General features: G+C 44.1%; 1 protein-coding gene across 1 annotated transcript; it reads right to left on the bottom strand.

Annotated features, from left to right (window-relative positions):
- Positions 1–747: 747 nt before the first annotated feature.
- Positions 748–1,737, bottom strand: LOC143745421 (trace amine-associated receptor 6-like). Its single transcript, XM_077237523.1, has one exon. It carries the CDS (start codon positions 1,717–1,719, stop codon positions 748–750), a length of 972 nt encoding a protein of 323 aa, XP_077093638.1. The 5' UTR covers positions 1,720–1,737.
- Positions 1,738–15,042: the final 13,305 nt, after the last annotated feature.

Raw genomic sequence — 15,042 nt, 5'->3', positions numbered from 1 at the left:
GCCTTGCTTTGCCTACCATTATGAAATACAGTATGACCATATACAACATGGACAAATCCAGAAATGCAGACACGGGGCAAAGAATTTCACACTGTATGTTTTTACTCAAACATATCACACAAACACATATCTGAACATATTTATTTCAGCCCATTACAACAGAAAAAATTGTGGCCACAATTTAAAAAAATGTAACATGTTTAACAATATGAGAATGTTAGAAAATGGATGCCATATGAAGTGTTTAGTTGATTCCTTTATTTCTGACCCATGTTTAAGTGTGGTTTGCTGATCATAATACATTCCAGCATATTTTAAACACAAGAAAACTGAGATAGCCCATCTCTTACAACTGACAGTTTGCAAAATGCCATTTTTTCGATTACAAGTAATCTGACCTCATTATTCATTTACAGCTGCTGTTTTATAGTTTGTCCCACAATTGTATTTAGCATTTGTCTTGTTTTCTTATAAAAAATACTTTGTATTTAAAGATAATGTTGTAGTTGATTTAGTAATTTTAAGGCCGTCAAGAGAGCAAAAATGTTACTCACGGTTATTCACACATGTACATGTTCTCAATATACATACATATTAGGCAGAATTTTTAAACTATTCACAAACATAGGTGGTGCGCAGATTCTGGTGTCATCTAATGTTTGATAAGGAAGTGCTTAACACAACGACCCTAAGTATTCCATTGACAGATGGAAATTACATTTGTGCTTCATGCAAGAGTGTAAGTGATCATTTCTCTTCTGGGAACAGATTTAAGTATTCTGATGAAGGTTCACATATTTTCAGTGTCAAAATGTATTTTGCTGAAACTCTAAACCATTGATAAAACATTGCATATATAAGTGGATTCATGCAGGAATTCATGCATATAATCCAATTCATTACGTCAATTATAAGAGTGTCATTTTCGTCATGCCCAAAAGAAAGAGTAACTATGTAGTATGGTGTCCAAAAAAGAAGATAAACCAGTATTACAATACCTAAGGTTCTTGCAGCCTTTTTTTCTGATTTGGCCTTTTTTTCTGTGGCTAAATGTATATGCTTAGCTTGCCGGTTTGCTACAAAGCATATTTTCACATATAAAGGAATAATTATGCAACAAGGTGCCGCAAAACAAACACAAGCATCTATTAGAAGATTTTCCAATGTAACAACAAGTATGCATTCTCCAATACATCTGTGGTTCCTCTCTGGATACAGGAACATCTCATACAACAGATAAAACGAATAAAAGAAGGAGAATAACCAGTTTACAACAATAGAAACAACAGCTCTGTTATTATTGACTCTTATTGGATATCGCAAAGGGTCATTCACAGTAATGTATCGATCCACAGATATAATAATCATATTACCAAGAGATGCCACGACAACCACATAAAGAATAAGAGTAAAAATTGAGCAAAATATTTCTCCAAAGTACCAGCATGGCTCAATCAGTTTCATTCCCTGCACTGGCATGAGAATCAGTCCTGCGATCAGATCAGCCACTGCCAGAGAGAAGATCAGCACATTGGTGGGAGTGTGGAGCTGCTTGAAGTGCGAGATGGAGATGATCACCAACAGGTTCAGAAACACGGTGAACACTGATGTTACAGCAATGAAAATGTACACAATAATGTACTCTGCTTCAGGTCGGATACTTCTGGTACAAGACAAATTGTTGTTTGGAAAGCAGTATTGGATTGTCTGATTGTTCATGTTTGTCACTCCCCTGTTGGATAGATTCCTGTGTGAGGATGCTTGTCAGTTTAGCCCCCTGGTCCTTGTCACTGACACGACTCAGTTTTATACGTACAGAAAGCAGAGCGACCATCCCATTCAACAATACAATCTCTCAAATCCACCCACTAGTTACATATTCATAGACCTGATCAATCTGACCAATGTGCTGATCGCTTTTATATTTTTATATTTTATCTCCTTTTATCACCTAATTTTAACTTCAGTAAATCAGCACAGTGCTCAAACGCTTGGATTACTAAAAAAAAAAAAAAAAAAGAGCTGAATTCTTTTATTCAACCAGCCTCCCACTGAATGCTTACATTCCGGGGAAGAGAAAACACAACTGCCTACATTCATAAGGATAAGAAAATGCCTCTTCTGGAATCTACTTGCTGCTCCAACTGCCGCAGACTTTTACAAGGATTGCAGTTCTTGAAACAAAGTGAATTGCGGGACCACCAAACCAGACGGAACACACAACAGAGCTTCGTCATGGTCGCCATCAGCATACAGCCGGTGAGTCCAATGAATCTAGTGCTCCTCGACAGGCCTTACTGAGTGTAGAGAAACAAGCCGATCGACTTACAAATCGATGCCACAAACAGGGAGCGAGACCCAAAGGCACTCGAGACATCAGATTGTCACGAGCATCACATATTGCCGCAGTAGCATCCTCTAGCCCAGATACGGCTCTGACAAGGACTGCAAACACTGGTCTCCTACCACTGCCTATACATCTCGAGAACAGATTTGAAGTATTAATGCATGAGAAATCCCCAAATTTGATGAATGTGATCGAACACAGACTGAATCAGCCAGTAGCTAACACTGATGCTAACTGGGGCTCAAGGTCGAGCAGACAGAAGGATTCAGCCCAGAGCGCAGCCGGGCCCAGGACTCTGATAGTGGGCGACTCCATGATCAGAAACATTAATAGCAGGGATACAACTACGTGCTGCCGTCCACAAGCAACAACTTCTGATGTAAACTGGGAACTTCAGAACATTCTGATGAAACATAAGACTGCAAATCGACTCATCATTCATGTGGGGAAGAATGATGTTCATAAAGAGCAGTCGGAACTCCTTAAGAAGTATTTCAATGAACTTTTTGAAACACTTAAAAGACTGAAAATGCAAACATTCATCAGTGGACCACTCCCAGCAAGAGGAACAAACAGGTTTTCACGGTTGCTCGGGCTTAATAACATGGCTGCAAAAAACCTGCAATATAAAAGGAGTGAACTTTATTGACAACTTTAATCTTTTCTGGAGTCAGAGGCAACTGTTTCAACAGAGTGGCCACCACCCAAACAAATTTGGTTTAAGAGTGCTAAAGGACAATATCTATTTCTCCCTCAATCATCCTTCTGCAGTGTGTGCCAATCCACTCAACCTGAATGGCACACACACACCTGGATACGGTATGAATGACCACAGGACTTCACTTCAGCACCTGAATGGACATGCGGTTGACATATCACACAAGGACGATGATAACACCACTCAGCCACAACAACCTCTGCTCACGGACACAATCTCAGCTGAGCCCTGCCCACAGAGCTCACCACAGACAGACTGTGACTTACTAACACTGCTCCAAGATTCAGCACCCGAGGATGACTTTCTGGAAAACAGCCAGGGAAACCAGGGCAGCATATCACAGCCTCCGATAACACCAGAGCAACAGCCCCTCTCACCGGACACGTTATCCCTCTCGCCAGCATCTCCACTTCTGTGCTTCTCAGAGAAAATGGAACAACTGGTGTATGCTGGAACCAAACTTTCCCATTCTTTTGCCGCAAGCCCCCAGATACCAACCAAAAAACGGCATGCGCCGCAACCACCAAAGCCTGCGGGCCCAGCTCGCCCTCCACCTCCCCCTGTGAGAGCTGTTCGGTCTCTGCCACAGCGCCAGGGCCCACACCCTCCTCCAGCGGCTCCAGGTTAACCACAAACAACTGATACCAGCTCTCAGTGATATGTGTCGGGTCCCCGCTATGATAACAATAACTTTCTCAAATGTTTACAGAACAAGCGAGAACCCAGTGCGCCTGTATCTTTGTCTATTGCTGTTCAAATACATGATAGAAAATCTAAGGCCTTCAAAAGCCGTACAGCAAACCCATCTAATCTGGTGCCTATTACATGCCAAACTAAAATTGCTGTAGGGACAAAAATGAAAACTGTTAAGTTAGCACTTTTAAACATCCGCTCACTTAAAAATAAATCACTTCTAGTCAACTACTTAATAACCACATACAACCTGGATTTTATGTTTCTAAATGAAACTTGGCTAGAAGTGCAACAGCTGCAGTGCAACAGTCCTCAATGAAACAGCCCCTCCTAACTTTACTTTTATGAGTGTCTGCAGAGCTGTTAGAAGAGGTGGAGGTTTAGCTGCTCTTTTTGATGTCTATCAATGCAAGCAAATATCATTTGGGAATTACCCGTCTTTCGAATATCTGGGTATTGTGTTAAAAGTTGCTCCACGCATTTTACTTATCATTGTTTACAGGCCTCCAAAATACTCTCTAGCCTTTGCTGAGGACTTTACAGAACTGTTATCAACAATTACCTCTGAGTTTGACTGTGTTGCCATTGATGGAGATTTTATCATTCACATCGATAATGCATAAACCAATATGGCAAAAGAAATCAAAACTGTTTTAAAAACCTTTGATCTGACTCAGCATGTACATGGACCCACACACAATCATGGACACACTCGGATTTGCTTATCAGTAAGGGTCTAAACATTTCATCGATTGTTATTAAGGATGTAGCACTGCCATATCATTTTTGTATTTTCTTTGACATATTGATCTCTCCTGCCATTGAAGCTAGATCTTTGTCTGTCAAGATGAGATGCTTAAATAAGAACACTAGTGCACTATTTATGAAGGCTATATCTTTAACACCAAGCATATCTGCTGACTCTGTTGATTTTCCCCTTGATTCTTTTAACTCAAAAGTTAAGAGTGTAATTGATGATATTGCTCCTGTGAATGTCAGGAAGAAGAGTGGCAGACAAAAAGCACCTTGGAGAAACTCAACAGCAGTGCAAAATATGAAAAGACAATGCAGAAAAGCAGAGCGCATGTGGCGGAAGACAAAACTAGTAGTCCATTATAACATTTACATTTAGCTGACGCTTTTATCCAAAGCGACTTACAATTGCTATATATGTCAGAGGTTGCACGCCTCTGGAGCAACTAGCAGTTAAGTGTCTTGCTCAGGGACACATTGGTGTCTCACAGTGGATTCGAACCCGGGTCTCTCACACCAAAGTCATGTGTCTTATCCACTGCGCCATCACCACCGCCATAACATCTACAAAGACAGTATCCATGCTTTCAATAAGGATCTAGGCAAAGCTAGACAGACTTTCTTCTCAAATATTATAAACAGCAACATAAACAACACATGCACTCTTTTTGCTACTGTAGAGAGACCGACAAACCCCCCAAGCCAGATTCCCAGTGAAATGCTCTCAGACAGCAAGTGCAGTGAGTTTTCCTCCTTCTTCTCTGAGAAAATCTAAAATATCAGAAAGGTGATCAGCTCATCCTTGAGTTGCGCTGTGGTCAGACAGATCAGACCACAACCTGAAAAAGTAGTCACTATGTCTGATTTCGAAGAAATTGATGGCAAAATTTTGGAAGAACCCGTACAGCACCTTAAAACATCAACCTGCGCCCTTGACGCACTTCCCACATCTTTTTTCAAAAATGTGTTACACAGCTTAGAAGCAGATCTCCTAGAAGTGGTAAATGCCTCACTTCTCTCTGGTAGTTTTTCAAACTCCCTGAAAACTGCAGTTGTCAAGCCCCTCCTGAAAAAGAGCAATCAGGATAAGACCATATTAAACAACTCTAGACCGATCTCAAATCTTCCTTTCATAGGCAAGATCATTGTAAAAAGTTGTCTTCAACCAGCTGAACAAATTCTTAAGCTCAAATGGATACTTTGACAATTTTCAATCTTGTTTCCGACCACACCACAGCACAGAGACAGCGCTCATAAAGATAATAAACGATATTCGCTTAAATACTGATACAGGCAAATTATTAGTGCTGGTACTACTCGACCTCAGTGCTGCATTTGACACTGTCGATCACAACATACTTGACAGGCTGGAAAACTGGGTGGGGGTTTCCGGGATAGTCCTAAAATGATTCAGGTCATACTTGGTAGGGAGAGGTTATTATGTGAGTGTACAGATATGCTCACTGAATATAAACCCAACAGATCACTAAGATCATTAGGATCACATCAGCTAGAAATACCAAGTGTCATGATCCTGTCTCCTTCTCTGTCTCCCTCTGCTGGACACACACACACACCGCTTTCACTTTCATTACTGACAGCTGTTATCACTTTTCATTACGCTCATTCCTCTCCACCTGTTCCTCATCTCCTCTCATTATCTTGGCTTCTTCTAACCCTCTCTTGCCCTGTCTTGTTGTCAGATTGTTCGATGTCTCAGATGCTCACTAACCAGAGTTTATCTCAGTCCTGTCCTGTCCTGTCTTGTGAGTCCTACGGAATATTTCTACTGGAATTATCCTGTGCTCATCTATACGTCCACAGAAACCTTACGTGCTTAAAGCTGAGGCTGATTACCTGCTCGGTGCTCGCCACCTGTATCCAGTTCCGTGAGTCTCCGAGTCGCTGTTTTACCAGCCTGCTGTTCGTCTCTACCAGTACCACAGAGGAGATTTATGTTCATGTGATTCTGCCAGTTCTACTGGTGTCCTCAGTTGATGTTTATTATTGACTTTTCAGTTTGGATTACCTGTGGTCTGACTTTTGACTCTATTAACCTGTTAACCGTTTCCAGAGCGTCGGCGCACTGAAGCGTTTTTTTTTTTATTTAGTTCAAATTTACTATCAGATTTAATGTTATACCTTGACAAACTATACATCATTAAAAAGATATAATACTCAAGATTCAGTATTTGACCACTATTGTATTCTGAGAAACTTATAGTGACAGTTATGTCTTAATTTGTGTCAGGAGTTATGAAATGAAAAAATGAGTCGATACCTTTAATATGAATTATGAGCGTCAGCTGGTCCATTCATAAAAAACACTCCAAGCTGTCGTCATGACAGCGATTCGCAAAACATCGTCCCTCAGGGCTTTAGCTCAAAAATGTGCAGACTTGGAGAAATATTGATATATTCTCATAGATTCACATCATATTTCTATAGACAGGAATAATATTTGTTGAATTTATACCCAAATGCGTCGATGTAATCATTATGATCGCTTCTTACTGAGATGTGCTGTGTTTTCAATTCATACCAATAGCCTGAGGGCGCTATATGCACAATAACAGTCCATATATGGATCACGAAGAAGACCCATAGTCATGTGACATTCCAGGACGTCACTGATACAGAAAGTAGCTGACAGAGATCGCTGTAACATGCAGATAAAGATGTTTTGAAGACAATAAACATGATTGCAATGATATTTGAGTTACCTGTGTTCTTCAAGCCATGCCAGGTATTTCATAATAATAGATTATATTTATAATGTAATGCTAATCGATATAGATTTCATCATCGTGCAGAACACTATAAATAATACATTTTCTGTCGGATTTTTTTTTATCTGAAGCCAAATTAGATCACAGAAGATTATTTAAAACACTCGAATTGCGTTATAAAGTAAGTTTGGAGCACAAACATGGTTTTAATCTCATAAATGGTCGTGTATTGATGGTGTGCTAAGCTAACATGCTAGCTAGCCCAGGTGCACCTGCCACCAGCAGTTATTGTTTTATGATTTTTTTCTAAATAGGAATGCTTACTGAAATGTTTCAGTGCATTTGATACCAGTTTCAAATATTTAGCGAGAACTTTGATAAAAGAAATTAGGGTTTGAAACCCTATGAATAGCCTGTGAATAGCCAGTCGTTAGTAGCTATAATGCAGACAAAAGAAATGCATATTTAGAGCCATAACCAGTCTGGAGAGGTGTAAATGTGTGCAGGGGAGACTGACTCTGAATGGGGCTCGTTTGCACCACAAAATAATAGAGACAATAGACTGATTAGATGACTCAGAAGATGACTAAACATCAGTTTGCATTTTAGAGTCTAATCAAAATAAAGTAATTTGACATGATCTTGAAAAACATTTAACTAAATACAGAGTTTTAGACTTATCATTTGCAGATTTTAAATATAAAATGGTCACACATATGGCTTTAGCTGCAGTGCATTTCTAGATTCCTCCAGGGCCAACTTCAATTTTATTTTTATGAAGATGTTTCATAAAAGTAAATTTCTAATAACTTTACAAAACTTTGAAGCTATTTAAACATTTTTTTTTCATTATGACAATAATTATTTCTACATTTACAATAAACTACTAGGTGTCAGCTTTCAAATGAGATCATACTTGTGCTTTTAGTGCAAAGGGTTCATGAACTGTAGTTCATGAACTGTAGTCTGTTTAAGTTTGGGTATGCCATTTCTGGGGATTTTTCAAAAGTGGCCTTGAAGGTTAACAGGTTAAAGAACTGTGATTGTCACTCTCGCTCTTGAGTCCTCTCTAACACCACAGAACAATCTGACCATAATATGGACTCAGCGAGTGGCAGCGCGTTCCAGTCTGCTGTTGAACATCTGGGCGCTCTCCTGGGCAGACATGAGGAGGACATCTCCGCCGCCAGACACGCTGTCGAGACGCCCGCCGCTCAGATGTCAGATCTTTCCTGTCAGGTCCACAATATGCGCCACCAGCCTTCCACCTCGCCTTCCACCTGCGTTGGTCGCTCGTTTTATGGAGGGCCTCAACCCTGAATTGAAAGACGACATCCTTGTCTGGGAGGTCCCCACCCGGCTAGACGATCTCATCGACCTGGCGATTCGGATCGAGAAACGCTTCGATCTACGACGCAGAGCTCGCCGCATGGAGGTCGCTCTCTTTTCCACGCCTCCTGTCAGTCCCGCTCTTTCAACCACAAGTACAGTTCCCGAACTAATGCAACTTGGAGGCCTTCGGATCTCACCTAAGGAGCGTGAGAGGAGGATTGCTAATCGCCTCTGTATGTATTGCGCAGCCGCCAATCATTTCGTCTCTTTGTGCCCAGTAAAAGCCAGCGCTCGTCAGTAGGCGGAGGGTTACTGGCGAGCGCCATCACCAAGGTTACCCATTCAAGCTCTTGCACAGCTCTACCAGTGCATCTTCAGTGGTCCAGTTCATTAGTCGCCTGCTCCGCCATGGTCGACTCTGGAGCAGAGGGAAATTTTGTCGATGAGGAGTGGGCACTTCGGCAAGGCATTCCCCTCACCTACTTAAAGAATTCCACCCCCCTTTTCGCCCTAGACGGTAGTTCCCTACCTAGGGTTCAGAAACAGACTGTTCCATTGACTCTTACCGTTTCTGGTAATCACAGAGAGACTATTTCTTTTTTAATTTTTCGATCTCCATTTACTCCTGTAGTGTTAGGCCATCCTTGGCTAAGACTCCACAATCCTCACATCGATTGGTCCCAGGGTTCTATTTTGTCTTGGAAGTTGTCATGTCATGTTGAATGTTTAGTGTCTGCTGTTCCCCCTGTTTCTTCTGTTTCTGTTTTTCAGGAGGAGGCAGGGGATTTGTCTGGAGTACCGGAAGAGTATCATGATTTGCGGGGGGTATTCAGTCGTTCCCGAGCCACTTCTCTCCCCCCTCACCGCCCGTACGACTGCAGGATTGATCTTCTCCCGGGAGCCACGCCCCCACGGGGAAGACTCTATTCTCTTTCGGCTCCTGAACGGGAAGCGTTAGAGAATTATCTGTCAGAATCTCATAACGCTGGCACTATTGTTCCATCCTCGTCTCCAGCCGGTGCTGGTTTTTTCTTTGTTAAAAAGAAGGACGGGTCTCTGCGCCCCTGCATAGATTACCGGGGGCTGAATGACATCACTGTCAAGAATCGCTATCCCTTGCCACTGATGTCATCAGCCTTCGAGATCTTGCAGGGAGCAAAGATTTTTTCCAAGCTCGATCTCCGTAACGCTTATCTCGTACGTATTAGAGAGGGGGACGAGTCGAAGACCGCCTTCAGCACACCCCTCGGACACTTTGAATATAGGGTTCTTCCGTTCGGATTGGTCAACGCCCCCGCTGTCTTTCAGGCTCTTGTCAATGATTTCCTTCGGGATATGCTCAACATATTCGTGTTTGTCTATCTCGATGACATATTAATTTTCTCACCCTCTCTCCAGGTCCATGTGCAACACGTTCGCCGCGTTCTCCAACGCTTACTTGAGAATCGACTCTTTGTCAAGGCCGAAAAATGCTCTTTTCACGCGTCCTCTGTAACGTTCCTGGGCTCGGTCATCTCTGCAGAGGGGATCAGTATGGATACGACCAAGGTCCAGGCTGTTATCAACTGGCCCATTCCTGATTCTCGTGTCTCGTTGCAACGCTTCCTCGGTTTTGCTAATTTTTATCGTCGCTTTATACGCAATTTTAGCCAAGTGGCCGCCTTAACCTCAGCTAAGTCCAGTTTTAAATGGTCCGCTCAAGAGGCTTTTGACCGTCTAAGGGTCCTTTTTACCTACATTTACATTTAGTCATTTAGCAGACGCTTTTATCCAAAGCGACTTACATTTGAGGATTGAAACCAAGCGAGTCATCGTGGAGAGGCAAAAACAACGCAAGAAGTGCTCAGAATACAAAGTTCAAACATTGCTCAGAGTAGCATAAACCAGACAAGCGAAGATTTCAAGAAAAAGTTTTTTTTTTTTTTTTTATGTTAAGTGCTCACGGAAGAGATGAGTTTTCAGTTGTCTTTTGAATGCTGTCAGGGATTCTGCATTACGGACGAGGGTGGGTAGGTCATTCCACCAGCATGGAACCGTGAATGAGAATGTTCTGGACAGTGATTTTGTGCCTCGCTGTGAAGGCACCACGAGCCGTCCCTCCTTGGCCGATCGTAGGCTTCTGGTAGGGATGTAGACCCGTAGGAGCGAGTGAAAGTAGGAGGGAGCTGAGCCGGTGGACAATCTGTAAGCAAGTGTCAGCGCCTTGAACTTGATTCGAGCAGCGAGTGGTAGCCAATGCAGGGAGATGAACAGCGGAGTGACGTGGGCCCTTTTGGGCTCGTTGAAGACAACACGAGCAGCAGCATTCTGGATCAATTGTAAGGGTTTAGTTGCACATGATGGAAGACCAGCTAGAAGAGCATTGCAGTAATCAAGCCTAGAAATAACCAGGGCCTGGACAAGAAGTTGTGTTGCATGCTCAGTTAGGAAAGGCCTGATCTTCCTGATGTTGTGCATTGCAAACCTGCATGATCGAGCTGTCTTTGAAATGTGGTCTGTGAAGGTTAGCTGGTCATCAAAGATTACTCCAAGATTTCTGACTGACCTTGATGGGGTGATTGAGGATGAGTCTAACTGGATAGTGAAGTCGTGCTGTAGAGACGGATTGGCAGGGAGAACGAGAAGCTCAGTCTTTGCCAGATTGAGCTGCAGGTGATGTTCCTTCATCCATGCCGAGATGTCCGCCAGACAGCTAGAGATACGTGCAGCTACTGTGGGATCGTCTGGTTGAAATGAGAGGTAGAGCTGGGTGTCATCAGCATAGCAATGGTAAGAGAAACCATGTGCCTGTATGATGGGTCCCAGAGATGTGGTGTAAATGGAGAAGAGGAGGGGTCCAAGGACTGACCCCTGGGGAACCCCTGTGGTCAGTCGATGTGCTTTGGATATCTCGCCTCTCCATGCGACCCTGAATGACCTACCTGTGAGATAGGACTCAAACCAGTGGAGGGAAGATCCAGTGATGCCCAGTTTAATCAATTTTATTCATTTTTATCAGTCATGACATCAAAATATAAAACAGCATCCCACCTGCAACTTATTTGAATGGCCTGTTCGTCCACGGCCAATCTAAGCGACAGCCCGTGGCCCTGCCCACTGACCACAGAGAGCCTATTTGTCCCACTGACCGCCTATGTGACCACAGGAAGGCGTCCACGAACAGCCTATTTGGACCCTGTCAAATAAGTTACAGGTGGGCAAAGTAAGGGCCCACCTGTAACTTATTTGACAGGGTCCAAATAGGCTGTACGTGGTCAATGCATTAATAGGTCATATTTCATAATTACAGTGGTTTTATAAGGTGAAACCTACTGTACACCACACTGGGGACACAATACAACACACTGATATACATTAAAGCTAATAATTATGCATAATTAGCCTAAAAATGGACTGTCCACGAACAGCCTATTTGGACCCTGTCAAATAAGTTACAGGTGGGCAAATTAAGGGCCCACTGCACCCATAGACTGTCCACGGACAGCCTATTTGGAGCCTGTCAAATAAGTTACAGGTGGGCAAAGTAAGGGCCCACCTGTAACTTATTTGACGGGGTCCAAATAGGCTGTCCGTGGTCAATGCATTAATAGGTCATATTTCATAATTACAGTGGTTTTATAAGGTGAAACCTACTGTACACCACACTGGGGACACAATACAACACACTGATGTACATTAAAGCTATTAATTATGCATAATTAGCCTAAAAATGGACTGTCCACGAACAGCCTATTTGGACCCTGTCAAATAAGTTACAGGTGGGCAAAGTAAGGGCCCATTAAAAATTGACTGTCCACAAACAGCCTATTTGGACCCTGTCAAGTAAGTTACAGGTGGGCAAAGTAAGGGCCCACCTGTAACTCATTTGACGGGGTCCAAATAGGCTGTCCGTGGTCAATGCATTAATAGGTCATATCTCATAATTACAATGGTTTTATGTGGTCAAACCTACTGTACACCACACTGGGGACACAATACAACACACTGATGTACATTAAAGCTATTAATTATGCATAATTAGCCTAAATATAGACTGTCCATGAACAGCCTATTTGGACCCTGTCGAATAAGCTACAGGTGGGATGCTGTTTTTTACTTAGACATTTTCAGCGGGTGAATCCCCGTAATGATTAGGCGATTTCATCACATGTGGTGAAGTCCCACCTGCAACTTATTTGACGGGGTCCAAATAGGCTGTCCGTGGTCAATGCATTAACAGGTCATATTTCAGAATTACAGTGGTTTTATGAGGTGAAACCTACTGTACACCACACAGGGGGCACAATACAACACACTGATGTACATTAAAGCTATTAATTATGCATAATTAGCCTAAATATGGACTGTCCATGAACAGCCTATTTGGACCCTGTCGAATAAGCTACAGGTGGGATGCTGTTTTTAACTTAGACATTTTCAGCCGGTGAATCCCTGTAATGATTAGGCGATTTCATCACATGTGGTGAAGTCCCACCTGCAACTTATTTGACGGGGTCCAAATAGGCTGTCCGTGGTCAATGCATTAACAGGTCATATTTCATAATTACAGTGGTTTTATGAGGTGAAACCTACTGTACACCACACAGGGGACACAATACAACACACTGATGTACATTAAAGCTAATAATTATGCATAATTAGCCTAAAAATGGACTGTCCACGGACAGCATTTAGGGCACCCGTCAAATAGGTTACAGATGGGATGCTGTTTTTGACTGTAAGGCACTTAACGGGGTACTACGAACCCCAGTCTTTGCGGACCGTCTGAGGGGACCCTGAGGGGCCACAGATTTCAAATCGGAGCCATTCGGAGCTATTGGGACCGTTGCGTGGGGATGTCCACCAAACGCCTATGAAAATGAATGGGATAAGTTGCACGTGTCAGTGGCTCCCGCGCGGCCCCCGGGGGTCCGAGGGGCCCCAAACTCTACAAAAAGTTGCGTCACGTGGCCCTCTGCGACAGACAGAGCGGGCTAGGTCGAGACATGCCAAGTTTATTTTTAGCTATTTTTTATGCACCTCTTTGTCTCCCATTGATCTCTATGGGAGCATGTGTCTGCAAGGGTTAATTCAGCAGTTAGGATTAGACGGCCTACTAGGCTCAGGAAGCATCTAGAGCCACGATACTCTGGGGCCCGATTCGGGGGCCCGTGGCGGTCGTCCGTGACCAATCTCGAGGTCCTGCGACCTTTTGACCCCTTAGGGCGACTGTTTATTTGACGTCCCACGTGCAACTTATTCCATGGGGCTGTTGGTGGCCAATTAGCGCGAAAAAAGGTCAGAGGGACGCGGAACTCTAGAACCCGTCCCCGGGGCCCGTGACGAGACCCGCGTGTCGGTTTCGGGCCGATCGGGCGTTTCCTTCAAAGCGTTTGGCTGAAACACATACTTAGAACCGATCTAGAACCACCAAACCCGTGATCTAGAACCGGGGGCCCCCGGACCACCGCCGTGCCGAATTTGGGGCCGCTGCGACCTTTCGACCCCTTTTGGCCCCTGTTTTTTTGACGTCCCATGTGCAACTTATTCCATGAGGCTGTTGGTGGCCAATTAGCGCCAAAAAAGGTCAGAGGGACGCGGAACTCTAGAACCCGTCCCAGGGGCCCGTGACGAGACGCATACGTCAGTTTCGGGCCGATCGGACCTTTCTGTCCACCCTTCAACGAGCACATGGTCCAATGAATGGCAGCCCTCTTGCACACACAGAAAGACATGTGCTCAGTAGAACCAAAAGTGAGGAGATTTTTGCACAAAAAAAACGATACACTTGGAACCGATCTAGAACCCTGCGATCCGGGATCTAGAACCGGGGGCCCCTCGACTACCAGGGCGGCGAATTTGGAGGCGGTGCGACCTTTCGACCCCTGTATTTCCGCCCTCCCACGTGCAACTTATTCAGTTTAAACTTCACAGGCGCTTCCCGGTCAAGGGGGGCTTTTTTCGGCCAAACGAGCAGTTTTGGGCACGGAACTCTAGAACCCGTCCCCGGGACCCGTGAAGGGACGCATATGTCAGTTTCGGGCCGATCGGGCGTTTCCTTCGAACCGTTTTGCTGAAACACATACTTAGAACCGATCTAGAACCACTGAACCCGTGATCTAGAACCGGGGGCCCCCGGACCACCGTCGTGCCGAATTTGGGGCCGCTGCGACCTTTCGACCCCTTTTGGCCCCTGTTTATTTAACGTCCCACGTGCAACTTATTCCATGGGGCTGTTGGTGGCCAATTAGTACGAAAAAAGGTCAGAGGGACGCAGAACTCTAGAACCCGTCCCAGGGGCCCGTGACGGGACGCATACGTCAGTTTCGGGCCGATCGGACCTTTCTGTCACACCTCCACCAAACACCTGTGAAAATGAATGGGATAAGTCACACGTGTCAGTGGCCCCTGTTCGGCCCCCGGAGGTCCCACGTGGCCCCAAACACTGCGTGCCGGGCCCCCTCGGGCCCCCGAACGACATATCAGGAGGA

This window comes from Siphateles boraxobius, unplaced genomic scaffold, assembly GCF_051911475.1.
Source record: "Siphateles boraxobius isolate OS27281-9 unplaced genomic scaffold, OSU_SipBor_1 204, whole genome shotgun sequence".
Taxonomy (NCBI): domain Eukaryota; kingdom Metazoa; phylum Chordata; class Actinopteri; order Cypriniformes; family Leuciscidae; genus Siphateles; species Siphateles boraxobius.
This window is presented reverse-complemented; position numbering and strand designations above follow the sequence as displayed.